This window comes from Salvia splendens, chromosome 16 (assembly GCF_004379255.2).
Source record: "Salvia splendens isolate huo1 chromosome 16, SspV2, whole genome shotgun sequence".
Taxonomy (NCBI): domain Eukaryota; kingdom Viridiplantae; phylum Streptophyta; class Magnoliopsida; order Lamiales; family Lamiaceae; genus Salvia; species Salvia splendens.
In genome coordinates, this window is record NC_056047.1 from 14,296,513 (window position 1) to 14,316,878 (window position 20,366).

Sequence of the window (20,366 nt, forward strand, 5' to 3'; positions counted from 1 at the left end):
TACACGAGTTTAAGAATGAGTACAATATTTATATGTTCATTACTTGAGTGATTCTGTTCATTATTTGGCTATTTGAATGCATTATTTATCCTTTTTATGCATCATGTGATTGCTGTTGTATATGAATCAAAGAGTGAATTGAATATTTGTATGTTCATTACTTGGCCGGATCTGTACATTATTTAGTTATTTTAGTGCATTATTTAACATGGTTTATGCTTTATGTGACTGTTGTTGGACATGAGACAATGAGTGATTACAATATTCTTGGTGCATTTGTTGATTTATTCTGAACATTATTTGATTATTAAAATGCATTATGTATCAGTTTTTAGGCATTATTTTGATGCTTCTGTACAATGGTGTATAAGTGAATGCAGTATAACTGTCCACATTATTTTATCCAGTCTGTAAATTATGTAACTAATTGTATGTTATTATTGTGTATGTTGTACAACATGAAAGTAGCTAAGATTGGACATCGATGAGGCGGTGGATGATATACTGCCAGTAGGAATTAACCATAAATTCAGGGAGCGCTTATCAGAGGCCGGGACTAGTACAGCTCCGGAAGAGACGGAGGATAGGAAACTAAGGGGTAGGAACGTCGACCATCTGTATTGTCGACGAACCCCTACAGAGTTTATGAATTGTATAAAGAGTTTAACTCCACGGCAGAAGGAAGACGTCACGGAACTTGTACATGAGTCTAAGAGTGAATGCAATATTTGTACATTATTTAGCTATTTCTATGAATTATTTATCTTGTTTTATGCATCAATAGACTGCTGTTGTACACGAGTCTAAGAATGAATGCAATATTTGTATGTTCATTATTTGAGTGATTTTATACATTATTTGGCTATTTGAATGCATTATTTTTCCTGTTTTATGCATCACGTGGTTGTTGTTGTACATACTAGACCCTAGCCCCTAGGCTCGTTAAACCCCTAGGGAAAACAAGAAACATGCGCCAAACATCGAAACACGGCACACCTGAAATTAAACGGATCAGGATAAATGTTCATTACATATCACATAAAATGCATTACAGAAACTAAACTACGCATTATACTACACTAAAATGTACATTATGTATATCTGTTTTAAAAAATACCTACGCGCTATACATGTGCAACCCGAGATGAATTACTGCCGCTCGTGTATTTATACAACATTTTTTAGACTTATAACATACTACACCCTAGCCTCTGGGCTTGTTAAACCCTTAGGGAAAACAAGAAACGTGCGCTAAATATCGAAACACGACACAACTTAAATGAAACGAGGCAGAATAAATGTTCATTACATATCACAAATAATGCATTACAGAAACTAAAACTACGCATTACACTACATAATATGTACATTATTTATATCTGTTTTTAAAAATGCCTACGCGCTATGCATGTGCAACCCCAGACGAATTACTGCAGCTCGTGTATTTAGACAACGTTTTTTAGACTTTGATCATACTACATCCTAGCCCCTAGGCTTATGAAACCCTTAGGGAAAACAAGAAATGTGTGTAAAACATCAAAACACGGCACAACCTAAATTAAACGGGTAAGGATAAATGTTCATTACATACCACAAATAATGCATTACAGAAACTAAACTACGCATTATACTACACAATATGTACATTATGTATATCTGTTTTAAAATATACCTACGCGTTATGCATGTGGAAACCCAAACGAATTACTCCAGCTCGTGTATTTGGACAACGTTTTTTAGACTTAGAACATACTACACCCTAGCCCCTAGGCTTGTCAAACCCTTAGGGAAAACAAGAAATGTTCGCCAAACAACGACACACGACACAACTTAAATTAAATGGGTCAGGATAAATGTTCATTACATATCACAAAGAATGCATTACAGAACCTAAACTACGCATTATACTATACAAAATATACATTATGTGCAACCCCAGACGAATTACTTCAGCTCGTGTATTTGGAAAATATTTTTTAGACTTAGAATATACTACACCCTAGACATGCCCACCGGTTCCGGTTCCGGCGGTTAACCGCCGAACCGGAACCGGCGGTTCCGGAACCGGAACCGGAACCGGCGCAATATTCCCGAACCGGAACCGGCGCAATTCGGTTCGCGGTCCGGTTCAGGTTCAAGATATTTCGAACCGGAACCGTCACCGAACCGGCGGTTCGGGACGGTTCGGAACCGGCGGTTAACCGTGGAACCGCCGGTTCCGGCGCTTAAATCGAGGCAGGGGGATGGGGGCCGGTGGTGATCTTCAAAAACGGTCGAAACCGCCGGTTTTTTCGGCGGTTAACCGGAAAAAACCGGCGGTTAACCGCCGGTTTTAGTGACTTTCGAGGCGGCGCAGAGCACGAGGCGACAATGGAGCAGCTTTTGCAGACGGTTCGTTGACCGAACCGGCGGTTTTATTTCGGAAACCGGCGGTTTTGGCCCGGAAACCGGCGGTTCCGCCGGTTCCGGCGGTTTTCCGCCAAAACCGCCGGTTTTGTGAAAATTCAAATTTTTTTTTTTTTTTTAAATTTCAAATTCGAATTCTTCCATTTTCCCCCTCATTTTTTTCTATAAATACCCCCCTCTATCCTCATTTACATTCACCCCACTCTTGTGTTAATAAGAGTTTCTCTCTTCAATCTCTCAATTCTCTCTCTTTGTCTCCAATTTCTCATTTGTGCTATTGTGCTTCCATTTAATTACGCAATTGCTACTCTTATTACGCATTGTTATACACTTATACAGTTATACTTGTTCCCGTAGTTCTATAAGTTGTCTTTCTTTCTCAATTACTAAAACAAAAAAAAATATATTATTCCATATTTCTACATTTCTACATACCATTCCAATATGTCTTCATCCCGAGAAGGTCGTGTTGATAAGGGAAAGGGAAAGGCCAAGAGGCCATCTCGGAGATCCGTTATTGATGAAATTTCTCAAATGAACATGGATGAGTGGCAGGTTAATATTTATTATCTACTAATTTCATTAATTTTGAATTACATTTCATTATTGTTCATAATTTTATTTTGTATTTACAATACAAATATTATTTTGTAGGCTCGAGAAGAGCAAGATGTGGCACATGCTATTGCTCTCTCTCGCTCTCAATACCAAGGCGATGCTTATGTTGGTACCGGTAGTGGTGCTCCCGGTCGCGGTGCCTATTCCCAACAAAGTCCAACCCCCGTGAATGTTGATGAAGACGATGATGATGATGATGATGACGACGAGGAGGAGGGGGAGGAGGTAGAAGAGGTTCAAGAAATGCCACCCCCACCACCACCAAGGAGTCGGCGTGGTCGTGGTCGTGGACGTGGACAACCTCCTCAACCTCCTAGACCAGCTGAAAGGTCTTTAACCTCAAACATCTTCGTGAAACATTTCAAGAGGGTACAAGATAGTAACGATCTAAACACTTATAATGTGTATTGCAACTATTGCGAAAACGTATACACATTCCGAAAGGGTGGAGGGTACGGTACATTTACCCGTCACCTGGAGAAAGCGCATCCGGTCGAGTTTGGTATCGCTCCAACCCAAACTCAACTCAACTTTCAACATGGAGTCGGAAGTGGGACGACGGGTTCATCCCAAACATCAGGTATGTGTAGCAATACTCTTTTGAAATATGATCACAAAAATGCTCTTAATGTGATGTCTAGATTTGCCGTTATGAAACATTTTCCATTCAATGCTTTTGATAACGATGCTTTTGAGTCGAGTATGCGGCAAGTATATAATGCCGCTGCAAGAAAATTGAGTCGAACTTCAATGACGCGAGCCGTTGTTCGACAATGCATGGAAAAGAAGGCGCAATTAGGTACGTTTATTATTAACTTAGGGCATAAAGTTTCTATTTGTTCTGATGTGTGGACTGATTGTTTTTGTAAAAATTCGTATATGGGCATCACGGTGCATTTCGTTGATCACAGTTGGACTTTAAACAAACGTTTGATTGCATTTCGGGAATTTCCCGCACCACACACTGCACAAGCAATTGCTCAATTGATCATTCAAGTTTTGAATGAATTTCAATTGATCAATAAAATTTTTTCTATTGGTTTTGACAATGCTAGCGCTAACACTGCTAGCATAGATGATTTAATCAGTGCATGTTCTCCTGTTATTGATGGTAAATATTTCCATGTGCGATGTATTGCCCATATTTTGAATTTGTGTGTTCAAGATGCCATCGATTTGTGGCAAAAGTATGTTGATCCTATTAGAACTGCTGTGAAGTTGATTCATAACAAAGCTCCTATTGGTAGAGCTTGGAAGAGATATTGTCATGGTAAGCAATGCAGGTACACCAACTTTCGTTTGGATGTTTCAACTCGGTGGAACTCGACATATGATATGTTGGAGTCGACTTTGAACCACATTGAGTATTTATGTGATTTTTTTAGAAGTTGTCCTCATGTTCCTTCTGATTTGATTTTGATACCCGCTTGTTGGGACCACAGCATGGATTTATTTCGATTATTCCGCGCTTTCAAAAATGCCACTGTTGAGTTATCCGGTGTTTATTATCCTACTTCTGTGCGCGTTTTGGAGCATTGCATGTATGTGGCAATTGGTTTTAAAACTTGTGTGAAAAATACTCAATTCGTTGAGTTGAAGGCTATTTTGTTTTACATGGTTGAAAAATGGTTAAAATATTTTTCACGTATTCCAAATGTGTTTTTGATTGCAAAATGCTTGGATCCAAAGTGGAAGTTGCATGGTGTTTATAAAATTTTAGACATGTACTATGGTTGTTTGCACGCTTTGGATTTTTCTCAACTCCGCGAAATGGGCTTGACAAGAGGAGAATGCTTCGAACTAAGTATTCCGGATGTTGATGAAATCAAACATAGGTTAGATAGTGCACTTCGTTCTCTCTACGCGGAATATGAAATGCGGTATAACACCGCTCACCAGGTACGTGCTCCTCCTAGTCCTTCTACATTTGATTTTGGTGGAGGGGATTTTTCCAATGTCATGATCGATCCCGACGTAGTATCACAATTGCAAGATCTATACGGTACTACAACCAATAGGACTAGAGCGACTAGTGAATTAGATATATATTTGGAATCGCGCTCTATTTTTCAAGATGCAGGTCCTCCTACTCAACAAATTGACGTCCTTAATTGGTGGGGAACACATGACAAAGAGTTTCCGATACTCTCCATCATGGCTAAGGAGATATTCGCCGTTCCCGCTTCCACCGTCGCCGTTGAACAAGCTTTTAGTGTCGGCGGTTGTGTCCTAGACGACAAAAGGAGCAATCTCTCCGCCAAGAACATGGAAGCCACTATGTTACTTGACGATTGGGCAAAGGCGGACATGAGAGCACAAGAGCCGGATTTCGACTTCCGTGTAGAGAGTGATGGTGAAGAATTTTCTTCCGATGGCGATGACGAGGTCAGAAGCGATAGCACTCAACATTAGCAATGAGTCGACGGGGGCGGTGAACGGCGAGCACTGCCGACCAAAAAGGTAAGCAAGGTAAGAGAACTACGTGGGCTTTGATTCCTCAATAAAATTGTGGATACGTAGGCACCTCAACTTAAATTTGAAAAGTTTAACTTCGAAAGTTTAAGTTGAGCTCAAGCCCTTTTCAATTTTTTTTTTCCCCCCTATTTCATAGATCATTCAGGATGCGGCTATGTTGTACTTGAAGATCATTAAAATATATTCCCCATTTGATAAATATCAAATGCGGAATATATTTTAATGATCTTCAAGTACAACTTAGCCGCATCCTGAATGATCTATGAAATCTTACCTTGGAATCAACCTTTTTTTCTTGCAAAATGTTGCCCATTTTCTAAGCAAACACATATCAGCACGCTATATACACATTGTTGCATTTCTAATAGGGGCAATTTGATCTTCCAAAGCAATCAATGCATCTCGAACACACATAGTCAGAACATTATTCAAGCATCTAGCATGGAAAAAATCAGAACAAACTATCTATTAGTACTAATTTTTTCCATGCTAGATGCTTGAATAATATTCTGACTATGTGTGTTCGAGATGCATTGATTGCTTTGGAAGATCAAATTGCCCCTATTAGAAATGTAGCAATGTGTATATAGCGTGTTGATATGTGTTTGCTTAGAAAATGGGCAACATTTTGCAAGAAAAAAGGGTTGATCCCAAGGTAAGAGAACTACGTGGGCTTTGATTCCTCAATAAAATTGTGGATACGTAGGCAACTCAACTTAAATTTGAAAAGTTTAACTTTGAAAGTTTAAGTTGATCTCAAGCCCTTTTCAATTTTTCCTTTTTCCCCCCCATTTCATTTTTTTTTAAATTTACCTTCCGAGTCCGACGAGGCGACGAGCCGACGCCCGACGACACTTGTAAATTATATTACATTGTTGTATGTTGTTGTATTGTATACTTATGTATTGTAAATTGTAATGTATCGTTGTCCGTTACAACTCAAAATCAATAAAATTTATTTCATTTTCTCCTTATTCGTCTTATTTGTGCTTGAATTATGCATTGTCTTGTTCCGATTTGTTGTATAAAGCCAAATTTCAAATTTAAAAAAAAAAAAAATAATAATTGAACCGGCGAAACCGCCGGTTCAAAAACCGGAACCGCCAAAACCGCCGGAAAACCGGCGGTTCCGAACCGGAACCGGAACCGCCCGGTTTTCGAACCGGAACCGGAACCGTGAAATAGCCTCACGGTCCGGTTCCGGTTCCGCTTCCGCCAAAACCGGAACCGGCGGTTCCGAACCGGAACCGCCGGTTTTCGAACCGTGGGCATCTCTACTACACCCTAGCCCCTAGGCTTTTCAAACCCTTAGGGAAAATAAGAAACGTTCGCCAAACAACGACACATGGCACAACTTAAATTAAACGGGTCAGGATAAATGTTCATTACATATCACAAAGAATGCATTATAGAATCTAAACTACGCATTATAATATACAAAATATACATTATGTGCAACCTCCGACGAATTACTGCAACTCGTGTATTTGGACAACGTTTTTTAGACGCATATCGAATCATCTTCTCGAACTTTTTGCATATTTGGACAACCGTACGACGCAGCGTCGCCACCGAGGTGCGACTCCACCTCCAGCTCAGACCGCTACGAGAATCTCCCTTTAATTCTCGGCATCGTCTCCGCGTACGCTTTCCTCGACGCTATCGAATCGTCTTCTCGAACTTTCTGTTCTTCCTCTTCTCTCTGTACCTCAGCACCCTCGCCTCTCTATCCATTCCCAGCACCGCCACGCTCTCGCTCTTCCCCAAGCTCTCCGCCGCCTCCGGCACCACCCCCACCTCCATTGACGACGACAACACCTGTAATTAGCAATTTCAAAATCAATTGCGCATATCCACCAAATTAGGGTTTATCAAATCAAAAGAGGGGAACAGGAGCATACTCTCTGGCTGATGGATTGCGAGGTGAAATTGTACATGAATGGCTTGGGCACCGCGTAATCCATTTCAAAAGTGGGGAATCCGTTCACGACGGGACCCGGTACGTATTGACCCGATTCGTTCTGCACCGGCACGACTCCGTCGGAGGAGAATGAATTAAACTAAATCTGGAACCAATTTTTCTGAGAAACTGCAATAATTCGCACGGAGGAAATCTCGCAGCATTCCATAACTAATTAGAATAGATAATCTCTATTCTACCCTTCTCACGTTAATAAATCATAAAATCTGATAATTCCATTCAAATATTTAATCCATTGGATCAGCACAAATACACGGTTGAGATTAAAAAGGAAATTGGATTAATTAGGGGAAAAGGATTTGAATACAATCCTATATATATATATATATATAGGATTGTATTCAAATCCTTTTCCCCTAATTAATCCAATCTCCTTCTCAATCTCGGTCATCCATTTTCAAGATCCTAAGGCCGAAAATAGAGCCTGATTATTTCTTTTTATTCATTGAAAAAATAGAAAAGGGCTTTTATGGTATACATATTAACGTCGGTTATGGAAAGTGCTTGATTATCTCCATCTAAAGATTGCAGCGGTTTTATTCAACGATTCCAGAATCATTTCTTCTCTGTCACCGGTTATTCTCCCATCATTCTCCATTGAAGACAATTGGTGTTCTAAATTTTTTGGCGAAATTTGCATTGGTTTTTATTTCGCGTTCAAATTCTATTTTCTTGGAGCACACCCGCATCGTTTTCGGCATATTATTGTTTTCGTTTTCTTCAACAATGGAAGAAGGTAATCTAAGTAGAATTTATGCTGAGATTAAATAGATTAGAGAACTTGAAAACCGTTTGGTTGTAGGTTTCGTTCATTGCAAAAAGGTTTTCCCACGTTTTGAAGTCTATGATTATTTTTCCCACGTTTCATTTATTCCCAAGGTGTTTAACAATTCTGGGGGCTAGGGTTGTAGTATATTGTGTGAAACACAAACTCTACGTAGGACCGCGAGTATGATGCATTCCTTTAGGTCTTAGTTTTCGTCGTGGCTAGGTTAGTAGTTTAAACGGCTTCAAATAATGCACCAAATGTGAATATGCAATGGATGATATTGCCTATATAATGCATGATATGTAAACGACAATGATTAGGTTTAATGAGCCGGTAGTCATGTCTCAATATATTTATATGGAAACATGATTCCAGGTTTTGATAAGGTGGGGTTTAGGTTTTCTTCATTCCCCTAGGGTTGCCCAATTCCGGTGGCTAGGGTAGTAGTATATTGGGTGAAACACAACTTGTACGTAGGACCGCGAGTATGACACACGTAATGTACGTATTATATTATATAATGGTTTTTTTAGGATATATAATGCATGATTTGTTATATGTAATGTAAATTTCTTCTGACCAATTTTATTTACAGTTGGTCGTGTATGATAGATAGACGCACGTTTCGTCTTTTCCCCGAGGGTTTAAGATTCCTTGGGGGTAGGGTGTAGTATGTACTAAGTTAAGCAAATCATCGCCAAAGTACACGAGATTCAGTCATTCATTTAGGGTTTATAAATCATATCCGCTAGGTAGTAGTTTTTAACTTATACACATAATGTACATATTATAGTATATAATGGTCATTTTAGGTTCTGTAATGCACGATTTGTGATCTATAATGTACACTTTTACTGACAAATTTAATTAAAGTTTGTCCGTGTTTGATTGTTCGGCGCACGTTTCTTATTTTCTGAAAGGGTTTAGTAGTCCTTGGGGCTAGGGTGTAGTATGTTCTAAGCCTTAAAAACATCGTCAAAGTACACGAGCTGCAGTCATTCATCTAGGGTTTAGAAAGCATAGCGGCTAGGTAGTATTTTGTAACTGATACACATAATGTACATATTTTGTAATATAATGGTTGTTTTAGGTTCTGTAATGCATCATTTGTGATCTATAATGTACATTTTTCATGACCACTTTAATTTAAGTTTTGTCGTGTTTGCTTGTTCGGCGCACGTTTCTTGTTTTCCCAAAGGGTTTAGCAATCCTTGGGGCTAGGGTGTAGTATGTACTAATTGACAAAATCATTACCAAAGTCCACGAGTTTCAGTTATAAAACGAGGGTTTAGATATCATCGCGGCTAGGGAGTAGTTTTGACTGATTTACATAATGTACATATTATACTAAATAATGGTTATTTTAGGTTCAGTAATGGTCGAGACATGAGCTGTCCTACATACAACATCATAACATTATTTAAATGGGAAGCTATCAATATTGTGTCACATTTTCATTAAATAATGCACCATGTCAACCAGCAGCCACATGATGCATGGAACATGGTATATAATTCATTAAAATCACCAAATAATGCACATATTAAATCAAATAATGAATATAACAAATATTCCATTCACTCTTTGACCATATACAAAAGCAGTAACATGTTGCATTAAATAAGGATATATAATGCATTGAATGAGTTACATAATGTAAAGATTTAATCATGTAATGAACATACAAATAATACATTCACTATTTGACCAAAGTACAACTGCAGTTACATGATGCATAACAAAAGGATACATAATGCATAGAACAGGATATTATATCGGGTAGGGAAGTAGTTTTTAGTGACACACATAATGTACATATATTACTCTATAATGGTTATTTTAATTTCTGTAATGGACCATTTATGATATATAACGTAAATGTTGGATGAGATGTTTTTTTGTTGATTTTGTACAGTGGTGATTGTACTCATGTACACAAGCAGTCAACTAATGCATAATACTTGGTAAATAATGTATAATACTTGATAAATAGTGTACAGAAGTAATGAAATAATGCACAAGGAAATATGACTTTCACCTATTCACCTATGTACACAGCGGTCAAATAATGCATAATATTTGATACATAATGTATACTACTAGTTTAATAATGTACAGATTCGTCTTCATCCATCTGCCTTCACAGTATTTATCTGCGATTTTTTTCACTTCATTGTTCCTGAATCTCAGCTACTTCGCTGCTGTCCTACATACAACATCATAACATTATTTAAATGGGAAGCTATCAATATTGTGTCACATTTTCATTAAATAATGCACCATGTCAACCAGCAACCACATGATGCATGGAACATGGTATATAATTCATTAAAATCACCAAATAATGTACAGATCCGGTCAAAAAATGAACATACAATTATTGCATTCACTCTTTGACCCATGTCAACCAGCAGTCACATGATGCATGAAACACGGTACATAATGCATTAAAATATCAAAATAATGCACAGATTACATCAAGTAATGATCATACAATTAGTACATTCACTCTTTGACCCATGTCCAACAGCAGTCTCATGATGAATAAAACATGGTACATAATGCATTCAAATAGCCAAATAATGCACATATTAAATCAAGTAATGAACATAACAAATATTCCATTCACTCTTTGACCATATACAAAAGCAGTAACATGCTGCATTAAATAAGGATATATAATGCATTGAATGAGTTACATAATGTAAAGATTTAATCATGTAATGAACATACAAATAATACATTCACTATTTGACCACAGTACAACTGCAGTTACATGATGCATAAAACAGGATACATAATGCATAGAAAAAGTAACACAATGAAAAAATTCAATCATATAATGAACATACAAATACTACATTCACCAAGTAATTCATGTACAGAATCAGACAACTATTCCATTAAATCGACATGCAAATGAGATAGAATGCCCACATTCAGATTGAGATTGCTGAGAGGTTGAAGGACGTCCTCTTTTCGTCAATATTAATCTGGGAAAAGTACCAAAAAATCTGAACCCTAGCAGATTTCGTATACAAATTGGGTCACAAAACACTTGTAACCCACCCAATAATTACCATATCAATTAAAGAGCCACCCCTAACCACAATGAATACGAAATAATTATTTAAATGGCAATCGTGTCGAATAAGATTTTGAAAAGATCCCGTTTTTGTGGGTTAAAAGTTGTGAATCCCCGAGTTGGTGTTTTGGTAGGCTGCGAAAAACGAGGATAAAGCGGCGACAATCGGCGAAAATGGCGAAAATCGAGTTGATGGAACCCAGAAATTAAACTTATTCAAACCTACCTCTTCGCCGACTTTTGGACCGGGAACCTGGCGACGATCAACGGCTAGGGTTTTTGAAGCGAGAATTGCGTTGAGCGATTGCGTTGGGAGATTGAGTGGAGAAGAAATTGTGGCGGCTAGGGTTTTTTAGTGAGGAATGTGTAGAGAGACTGCGTTGAGAGACGATTTGTGAAGACGATTTTGGAGAGAGAAGCGGGAGTAAATGCGGTTTATGATGAATGAGGCGGTAGATGGAAAGTAGTGGGTGTATCACGCTAAAATCGCGGCTCCTCGTTTTCTTCAGATTTGATAACATAAATTTACTGTTTCACCCTCATAATGAATCAAATTAACGAAATAATGAACTACGGAATGCTTATATACTACTTAAATCCGCTTCGTTCATCTAGCATATCCAACGATCAAAATCAAATTGGAACTTAAATCTAAGCATAGAAAAAGACTTTAACATGACCCTATATATATATATAGGGTTGTGATCAATTGAGATTTTTTAGCCTAATTGAGAATTGAGATGCATTATAAGCCACTCATTTTTATTAAATGAGTGGTCCAGAATTTGCCACATGGAAAATATTTTTACATTAATTAATTGTGAAAGGGCATATTTGTAATTTCATCATATATTTTATTTAATAATTATTTTTTAATTTTTTTAAAAAAATTATTTTTTTTTCGATTTTTTATTTTTTTATTTATTTTATTTATTTTTTTTTTTTTTGTCAACTACATATACAATTCATGTCAACTACATACATGTAATGTCAACTACATATACAATTCATGTCAACTACACACATATAATGTCAACTACATATACAATTCATGTCAACTACACATATATAATGTCAATTATAAGCTGTTGACATTTGATGTGCAGAGCTATTGACATTTGATGTGCAGACTACACATCGTAGTTGACATAATGTCTCAGTAGTTGATATCACGCGAAAATTTAAAAAAAAATAAAAAAAAATAAAAAAAATTAAAAAAAATTAAAAAAATTAAAAAAATTAATTTTTTTTAGTTGTTGACATTTTAATACGAGTTGTTGACATTTGATATTCTGGCTATTGAAATGAAATGACGATAATACCCCTTAGTTGACATAATCTACTTGCAGTTGACATTTTCAAAATGAGTGGCTGAAAATGCATCTCAATTCTCAATTAAGCTAAAAAATCTCAACCTAACAAGACCCTATATATATATATATATATATCGAATATGTCACTAAAAATTCCTAAATCAAAGACCATGGTTATAGAGTAAAAGTTGTTGCTACTTGATGTGTCTAGTCAATTCCAATCGCGAAAAAAGACTGAAGAATGAGAAAACTCAGGAAAATGACTTATGCAATTGTGATTGACTACATATTATGCGGAGATGTGTCTTAACCATTAAATTTTAAAAAAAATTAAAAAATAAAAAAAAATTTGATATCGCGCGAAAATTTAAAAAAAAATAAAAAAAATTAAAAAAAATAAAAAAAAAATTAAAAAAATTTAAAAAATTAATTTTTTTTAGTTGTTGACATTTTAATACGAGTTGTTGACATTTGATATTCTGGCTATTGAAATGAAATGACGATAATACCCCTTAGTTGACATAATCTACTTGCAGTTGACATTTCAAAATGAGTGGCTGAAAATGCATCTCAATTCTCAATTAAGCTAAAAAATCTCAACCTAACAAGACCATATATATATATATATATCGAATATGTCACTAAAAATTCCTAAATCAAAGACCATGGTTATAGAGTAAAAGTTGTTGCTACTTGATGTGTCTAGTCAATTCCAATCGCGAAAAAAGACTGAAGAATGAGAAAACTCAGGAAAATGACTTATGCAATTGTGATTGACTACATATTATGCGGAGATGTGTCTTAACCATTAAATTTTTATTCCATAGTTATATATGTATGTATCATCACTTACGTATTTATCGTTTGCAATATAACTATGAAAACTTTCTAGTACCAAATGATGTAATCCTCAAATAATAGGTAACCAAAATAAAAGTCAAAATTATAATCTAAATTTATAATAAATACTGCGTTTGATAGTTATAAATAATAGGCATAAATCACTTAGTGCTTTATTAGTTTCCAGCATTTGAACTAATTTTGCACTTGAATTCACCACTAATGGAGTAATGGTATCAATGCTGTGCATATTCTGATCTTAAGTAGGAACAATTCTAGATGTAAGAAAATATTCTGATATTCTAACTCACACTTTAATTGTCACATGGGCTCCGACCAATGAGCTCATATCTTTAATCTACGTCCTTTATTTAATTTATGATTTAATTATAGTAATTAATTAAGTCACAATATCCTAATCACATCATTAATATTTCAATTCGACTAAAAAAATCTTTAAGTTTGGGCCAAACATGACAATGTGGTTTTGAAACATACATGTATTCCAAAAACAAAAAAAAATAATCATGGTTTTCCAATTTCATGATAAGAAAAAATGAATAACGTGACTGTTTACTGTTGTCGTCTGCCCCCCTCCGTATCTGCAGAGAATATAAAGGTGAGATTTGATGTTGTAAACTGCAAAATTCAATATCCTTACCTTGTTTATATGTTGACTTGTGAAATTTTACTACTTCTCCATAACTTGCTCTGTACATATGTCACAAGTATCTGCTAATCACTTGGATATTTATTGCCCTCACAGGTTAAAAAGTAACTGCAGGTTTCTTTGAAAATACATTGGCACTATTTATGGGATGGAAAATGCTATTTTCAATGACCAGTTTTTCACTTTCCCTTCTACTTTTATAGTGTATAAAATATTTACTCCTTATTTTCTTCTACAGTAGTATATTGGGTTTAAAAGAGACTATTGTGGAGTAATATTTGTAATAAAATGACTTCTGCAGCAATTAATTATCAAATGAGATGTCCCTATCAGAAACAATAGTTAGAACGATTTAATTTTAAATTATCGACTATATCACCTGATTCAGCCCTAGACAGTACTTGTTTCACGTCTAAGCATCTACTCTGACATCACACCAATTGTCTCTAACTAGATATTTTATGCTAAATTGCACTTTGCTTCTTCATATGCAAATTATACATATTTTATTACTAATTTATTATCATTTATTTTAATGATGAAATTAATAAATTAGTTATTCCAGATGCATGTGGTGACCGATATAAACCGTTTATGAGGTGCCTTTATTAAGTATGTGTTGCAGATACCATGCAAACATTCAATGTGTGTAAAATGATATTTTGCACATGGGTGTTATTGAAAAGAAAATACAACCTAATCTCATCTCATTAAGGGTATCAATTACACATTTAAAATTTAATATAATTGACGGCAATAACTCTCCATACCAAACATGTTAAAGTATTGAGAACTATTATTGCTTGCACATAAATGTTCTTACATAAATAATTAAATTTAACACACAAAATGAAAATTGTTTTGGGGGGAGGCCTTTGATGCATCTTTATCATTGATATCTTTATCTGACATCTCACATCTCTCTCTCTCTCTCTCTCTCCTCTTCTGGCAATGATTCCACACCTCTTTCTTCATCTCCAACTTCTCTATATATTTCTCTCTACTCACAGCAAAAGATTAAAAAAGGCAACAAAAAGTGACAAAATTGAATATTTTCCGAAATATCATTTCCCCCATCAGTAAAATGGCTTTTGCTCTATATGTGTAACATTGCATCTCTGCTGAGTAGGTGCAGAAAGTTTTGTGCCTCTGATCCCAATATAAGGCCTCCCTCTCTCTCCCATCAATATCAACAAATTAAACTGCCCTCTCTCTTTTCAATATATATATCTCAATACCAAATTTTCTGCAACCAAAAACTAGTTTATTTGAAAAAAATTAGTTCAATACATAATTGTGAAACATCTGAAGAAGTCTGAGGAGATCAGTGAATATATATCACATCAGCAGATGAAGGCTTTGCTTGTGTGAACAATAAACCCTTTTCCAAGTGGTCCTCACCACATCACTTCAAACCTCAACATCACCTTTCAAATCCTCTTTTCTCTTCTTTTTCATAGCTTTGATTTCCTCACAAAACCGCCTCTTTCTCCTTTTCTTTATTTCTCTTCTCTCTCACCGTATCATACGGCAAAAGGGACCATACACTTAGTTACATATATCCATATATATCAACACACACACACACACACACACACACACACTCATAAAAAAGGTTCGATCTTTATGCAAAATATGCAAGAACAAGGCATGAGCATGATGGGTTCTGGCCCAATTGGAGGGATGAATGATGTGGCGATGTCGGCGGCTCCGGCGGAGGTGAACCACCAGCTCAAGGCGGAGATCGCCACACACCCCCTCTACGAGCAGCTGCTGTCGGCACACGTGGCATGCCTCCGCGTCGCCACGCCGATCGATCAGCTTCCCCTTATCGACGTGCAGCTCTCTCAGTCTCACCACATCTTGCGTTCCTACGCCCAGAATCACTCCCACTCTTTCTCCCCCCATGAAAGGCAGGAGCTTGACAATTTCTTGGTAGGTTTTTTCAGTTTTCTCCTTTTGATTTCTTGTTGTTTTCCATCGTGGGCTTTGTTAAAAATCTGTGATCTTTCGTGGGTTTTCACTCTTTTGAATGATTAATCACTATTTTGTGTAAAGATTCGATTTTTATTTTGTCTTTCCTGTTTGGGTGTGTTTGTTTTGTGTGAAAACAGGCACAGTATTTGTTAGTTTTGTGCTCATTTAGAGAGCAGCTGCAGCAGCATGTCAGAGTCCATGCTGTGGAAGCAGTCATGGCCTGCCGTGAAATTGAACAGAATCTGCAATCTCTCACTGGTATCATTCACCTCTCCTCTCTATATTTTATCTGTGCAAAATCTTATGAAATACATATTTTGTCTCAATTATGGGGTTAGAAAAGAGTAGAGTATAAGAAACATACGTATTTTATTGTTATTTATCATTGTGCTATGTATATATATATGATTCAAAGAATTATTCAAGAGTTGTGGCTATTTAATCTTAAAAGTTTTAACCCTAGATAAGTCTCCATCCATGTAAATTAGTTTTGATATTTACGCATATGTAAGAATATCTACACTAATCCCACTTGAGTTTGAATCAATGTGTATTGATATAATTAAATATTATGGATGGCCTGATTCATTTGGTAGGCAAGAGGATAAGAAAGTGATTTGGGGTATTTTGTAAGATAGTGAGACCGTACAACAAGAGGTGGTTGGAGTGCTCTCTATCGAAAGAGTAGTTTATTTTGTTAGGAAGAGATTATAGGTGGGGTTTGAGTGTTGAAGGAATTGCACAACAAATTGACAATCAAAGTTACTCACAATTAAACTATATTTCCCACTAACAACCGATTAGGATGCATTTCTATATTGCTTGCTATTGTTGCATTGCTATATATAATTGTAGTTTGAATCAACTAGACCTTTGATTTAAAATCCCAACTACCTTGGGTAGTAGTAGAAGACAACTTCATCTTTCAAATACTCATCTTGTTGAGTAGCGTTTACTTTGAGCTATATACTTGATTGTCAATAAATATGATTGAATAATTGGACAATTACATGGTCAAATCATGTACTCCACATTAATAATCTTTATTTATGAATCTATATATCATCCAAAGTAAACACCTCTCTATTTTTCTCTATTTCTTGATGTATATGTGCTAACTATATTTTGCTTCGTTGTAGTAGTATTTGTGAAACATTAAATATGTTAGATGCATTTTACTAATGTAAATAACATGAATTCTTTATGCTAAAATTGTAGCTCATCTCACCTTATTTTGCAAAAATTCAAACACACAGCACCATTTGACATGCCATTAGTTCTCAAGGTTTTTAGAAAGAAAGGTTAATACGTGAAATATTGTATTTATAAATCATCGGCAAAAAAACACTTTGAAATAAATGATGAAGCCATCTAACTTTTTCCTGTCTTCTAATTATTACATACATATGTTTTTATATCTACCATTTCTCTGCGTGGTGATATGATGATATAGTTACCAACTACTCTATGAGTTGTGCATTAAATTTTCAACTAGACAAGATATTACGGTTGAAGAGCTTGCCTCATGTTTTTTCATGCTCAATGAAGACACCATAATTCAATAGCAATTATTGATCATTTATAAAATAGTCTGGTCAATAGAAAAGACAAATATTAAAGCTTCAGAAACAACTGAGGTTCAATTATCGTTGTATTCAGTCAATTGTATAAAACACGCCCAGTGGTTTCATGTGGGAACTCTCACGGTGCGTTTTTTGAAAACATATATTTGCACAATTTTCCCACTTTTTCCATATGTTTTGTACAGTAGATAATGAAAAAAGAAAATTTCCAAACAGCCTATTTTCCATCCAATTTATGATATTTTACTAGTATTATTAATTAGATATTGATATGATAAGATTTTTTCATATTTTCCACTCTAGAGAACACTAGATAGAGAAGGTGGGAACCACTAAACTATAATAAAGTTTTCCAATCTTTTGTTAATTATTGTTCATTTTCTTAAAATAAATTTACAAAACACATTCCTCAAAGTAATACTACCTTGTCTTGCAAGAATGTTCATTCATGCTTGCCACTTTCTATTTTGTAGTACTTGACTTCCAACAATCAATAAAGATTGTTTTTTTCAATGCAACCTAACACTTATAAATTAATACATTCTAGTATTTACATTGATGAATTGCTTAATTGTAAACTTACTTGGCCATCTTATTTTTCATATACTCAGTTCTACGATTATCAATCTACTTATCATTCTCAAATTACACACCCTCAAATTGTGTATATAAAAATCCACCAAAGTAATTCTCAATGAACCATGGTTGATCTATTTTATATCATCAGCAACAATTGGATCATTGCACCATTGGATTATTGTAAAAATTCCAACTACAAAACCAGAAGAAAATATGTTGCATATGCATGATCGAAACTCTGTTTGCATTTGGCGTGATGTTATTCTGTATTAGTAGAAACTGATATCTATAGAGATAGACCAATACGTTCCGTTGTTGTTTCGAAATGAACAGGGGCAGCACTTGGAGAGGGAAGTGGTGCAACCATGTCTGATGATGAGGATGAACTCCAAATGGACTTCTCTTTGGACCAATCCGGGGGGGAAGGGCACGACCTCATGGGCTTCGGCCCGTTGCTTCCCACTGAGTCGGAGCGAAGTTTGATGGAGCGAGTAAGGCAAGAACTCAAAATTGAGCTAAAACAGGTGAAACCTTTTCCTTGTCATGCTTCAAAGTTATCAACATTGTTGTAGCAAATATGATCATCTTAATGAACTGAATGAATTTGCAGGGATTCAAATCAAGAATCGAAGACGTGAGAGAGGAAATACTAAGGAAGAGAAGGGCAGGGAAGTTGCCAGGTGACACAACCACTGTGCTCAAAAATTGGTGGCAGCAACACTCTAAGTGGCCTTATCCCACTGTAAGTCTCTTAAATATCGAGCCTCAGAAAAGGCGTTGTTTAGAAGTTTATGCGCGATGGTGGTGTGGTGTGCTATGCAGGAGGATGACAAGGCAAAGCTGGTGGAGAAGACGGGTCTGCAGCTGAAGCAGATAAACAATTGGTTCATCAACCAAAGGAAGCGAAACTGGCACAGCAATTCGCAGTCAGCTACGTCTCTCAAGTCCAAGAGAAAGAGGTAGACGACGAGCTGAGAGAGCGTATATGATATGTTTACAAGGCAAGCTCAGCTCTGCTGACTGATGATTAGCTAAATCATAGATAATATCTTAGGTTGTCCGAGGATCGAATATATACATGCATATATCTATAATATGTATGTATGTTTGTAGATTTTGTATCTTCAGAGGTTGAGTTAAACCTGCTAACAGATTCACTTCTGTGAACATCTTTGAAATAACTGCTCTGTAATGAGTAATAATTCATCGTGTGATGTTATCTTAGTTTTGTTATTTCAATTTGTATCTGTCCTTTGCATTTGTTCATGACTCTTAGATAGATGTTAGAAATAGATAATCCATCAATTGCATCAAGAATAATGAATTAAGTATTATCATACTGATGTGGTGATGTGAAAATGCTGAATTAAAAAGAGTGATAGTATTATTTTTATGGATAAAGATGAAAATGAAATGAGAGAATTTTCCTAAATATGGTTGGAGAACATTTATGTACCTCTGTTTGTAGGGGGCGATTTTGGCTCTCTAAAACGGTTGAGACAGTTGCCTAACTTGGTCATGGGCTAATAAGCTAGAGCTAGGAATTCTTAGAAAGATTGAATAACCTAACATCATTAGTATTGTATATTTATGGGTCCAATATTACTAACATTTATCTATTTGAATTGAAAAATCCAACTGTTTGTCACATAATTCATATTACAAAAATCACGCATTTTGAGATATTTGGTACTACAACACAATTCGATTAGTAAATATTTCACCTCCAATTAATAAGCATAACTTAATTAATAGGAGTACTAAAATATTCTCTCCAATCAATAAGCGTTGGCGTGAGTCATTAAGTGTGTCAGTTGCAACTAAATTATTACTACTATTATTTCACATATTTATATGCCAACAATATTACACGTATATATATATATATATTATCCAACCATATAACAACACAAACATTATTAAATAGGAAGAAATTACTCTATCGGCTTGATTTTATACAATAATCTTTTCAGTTTCTCAAGACCAGGGAGACATCATTAACTCGGATTCTTCCGATATAAGCGAAATTATGCAATAATATTCAAGTATCATGTAATTAACATTATTACT

The 20,366-nt window shown here is 35.8% G+C and overlaps 1 protein-coding gene across 1 annotated transcript; it reads left to right on the forward strand.

Annotated features, from left to right (window-relative positions):
• Positions 1-15,196: 15,196 nt before the first annotated feature.
• On the forward strand, positions 15,197-19,529 carry LOC121772686 (homeobox protein HD1-like). Its single transcript, XM_042169880.1, has 5 exons — positions 15,197-16,092; positions 16,272-16,392; positions 18,630-18,820; positions 18,907-19,038; positions 19,119-19,529. Exons 1-5 carry the CDS (start codon positions 15,784-15,786, stop codon positions 19,257-19,259), a joined length of 894 nt encoding a protein of 297 aa, XP_042025814.1. The 5' UTR covers positions 15,197-15,783; the 3' UTR covers positions 19,260-19,529.
• Positions 19,530-20,366: the final 837 nt, after the last annotated feature.

Coding starts and splice junctions, on each gene's coding strand:
- LOC121772686 (XM_042169880.1), top strand. CDS start 15,784: ATGCAAAATATGCAAGAACAAGGCATGAGCATGATGGGTTCTGGCCCA. Junction 16,093..16,271: donor AGGAGCTTGACAATTTCTTG/GTAGGTTTTTTC, acceptor GTGTGAAAACAG/GCACAGTATTTGTTAGTTTT. Junction 16,393..18,629: donor GAATCTGCAATCTCTCACTG/GTATCATTCACC, acceptor CGAAATGAACAG/GGGCAGCACTTGGAGAGGGA.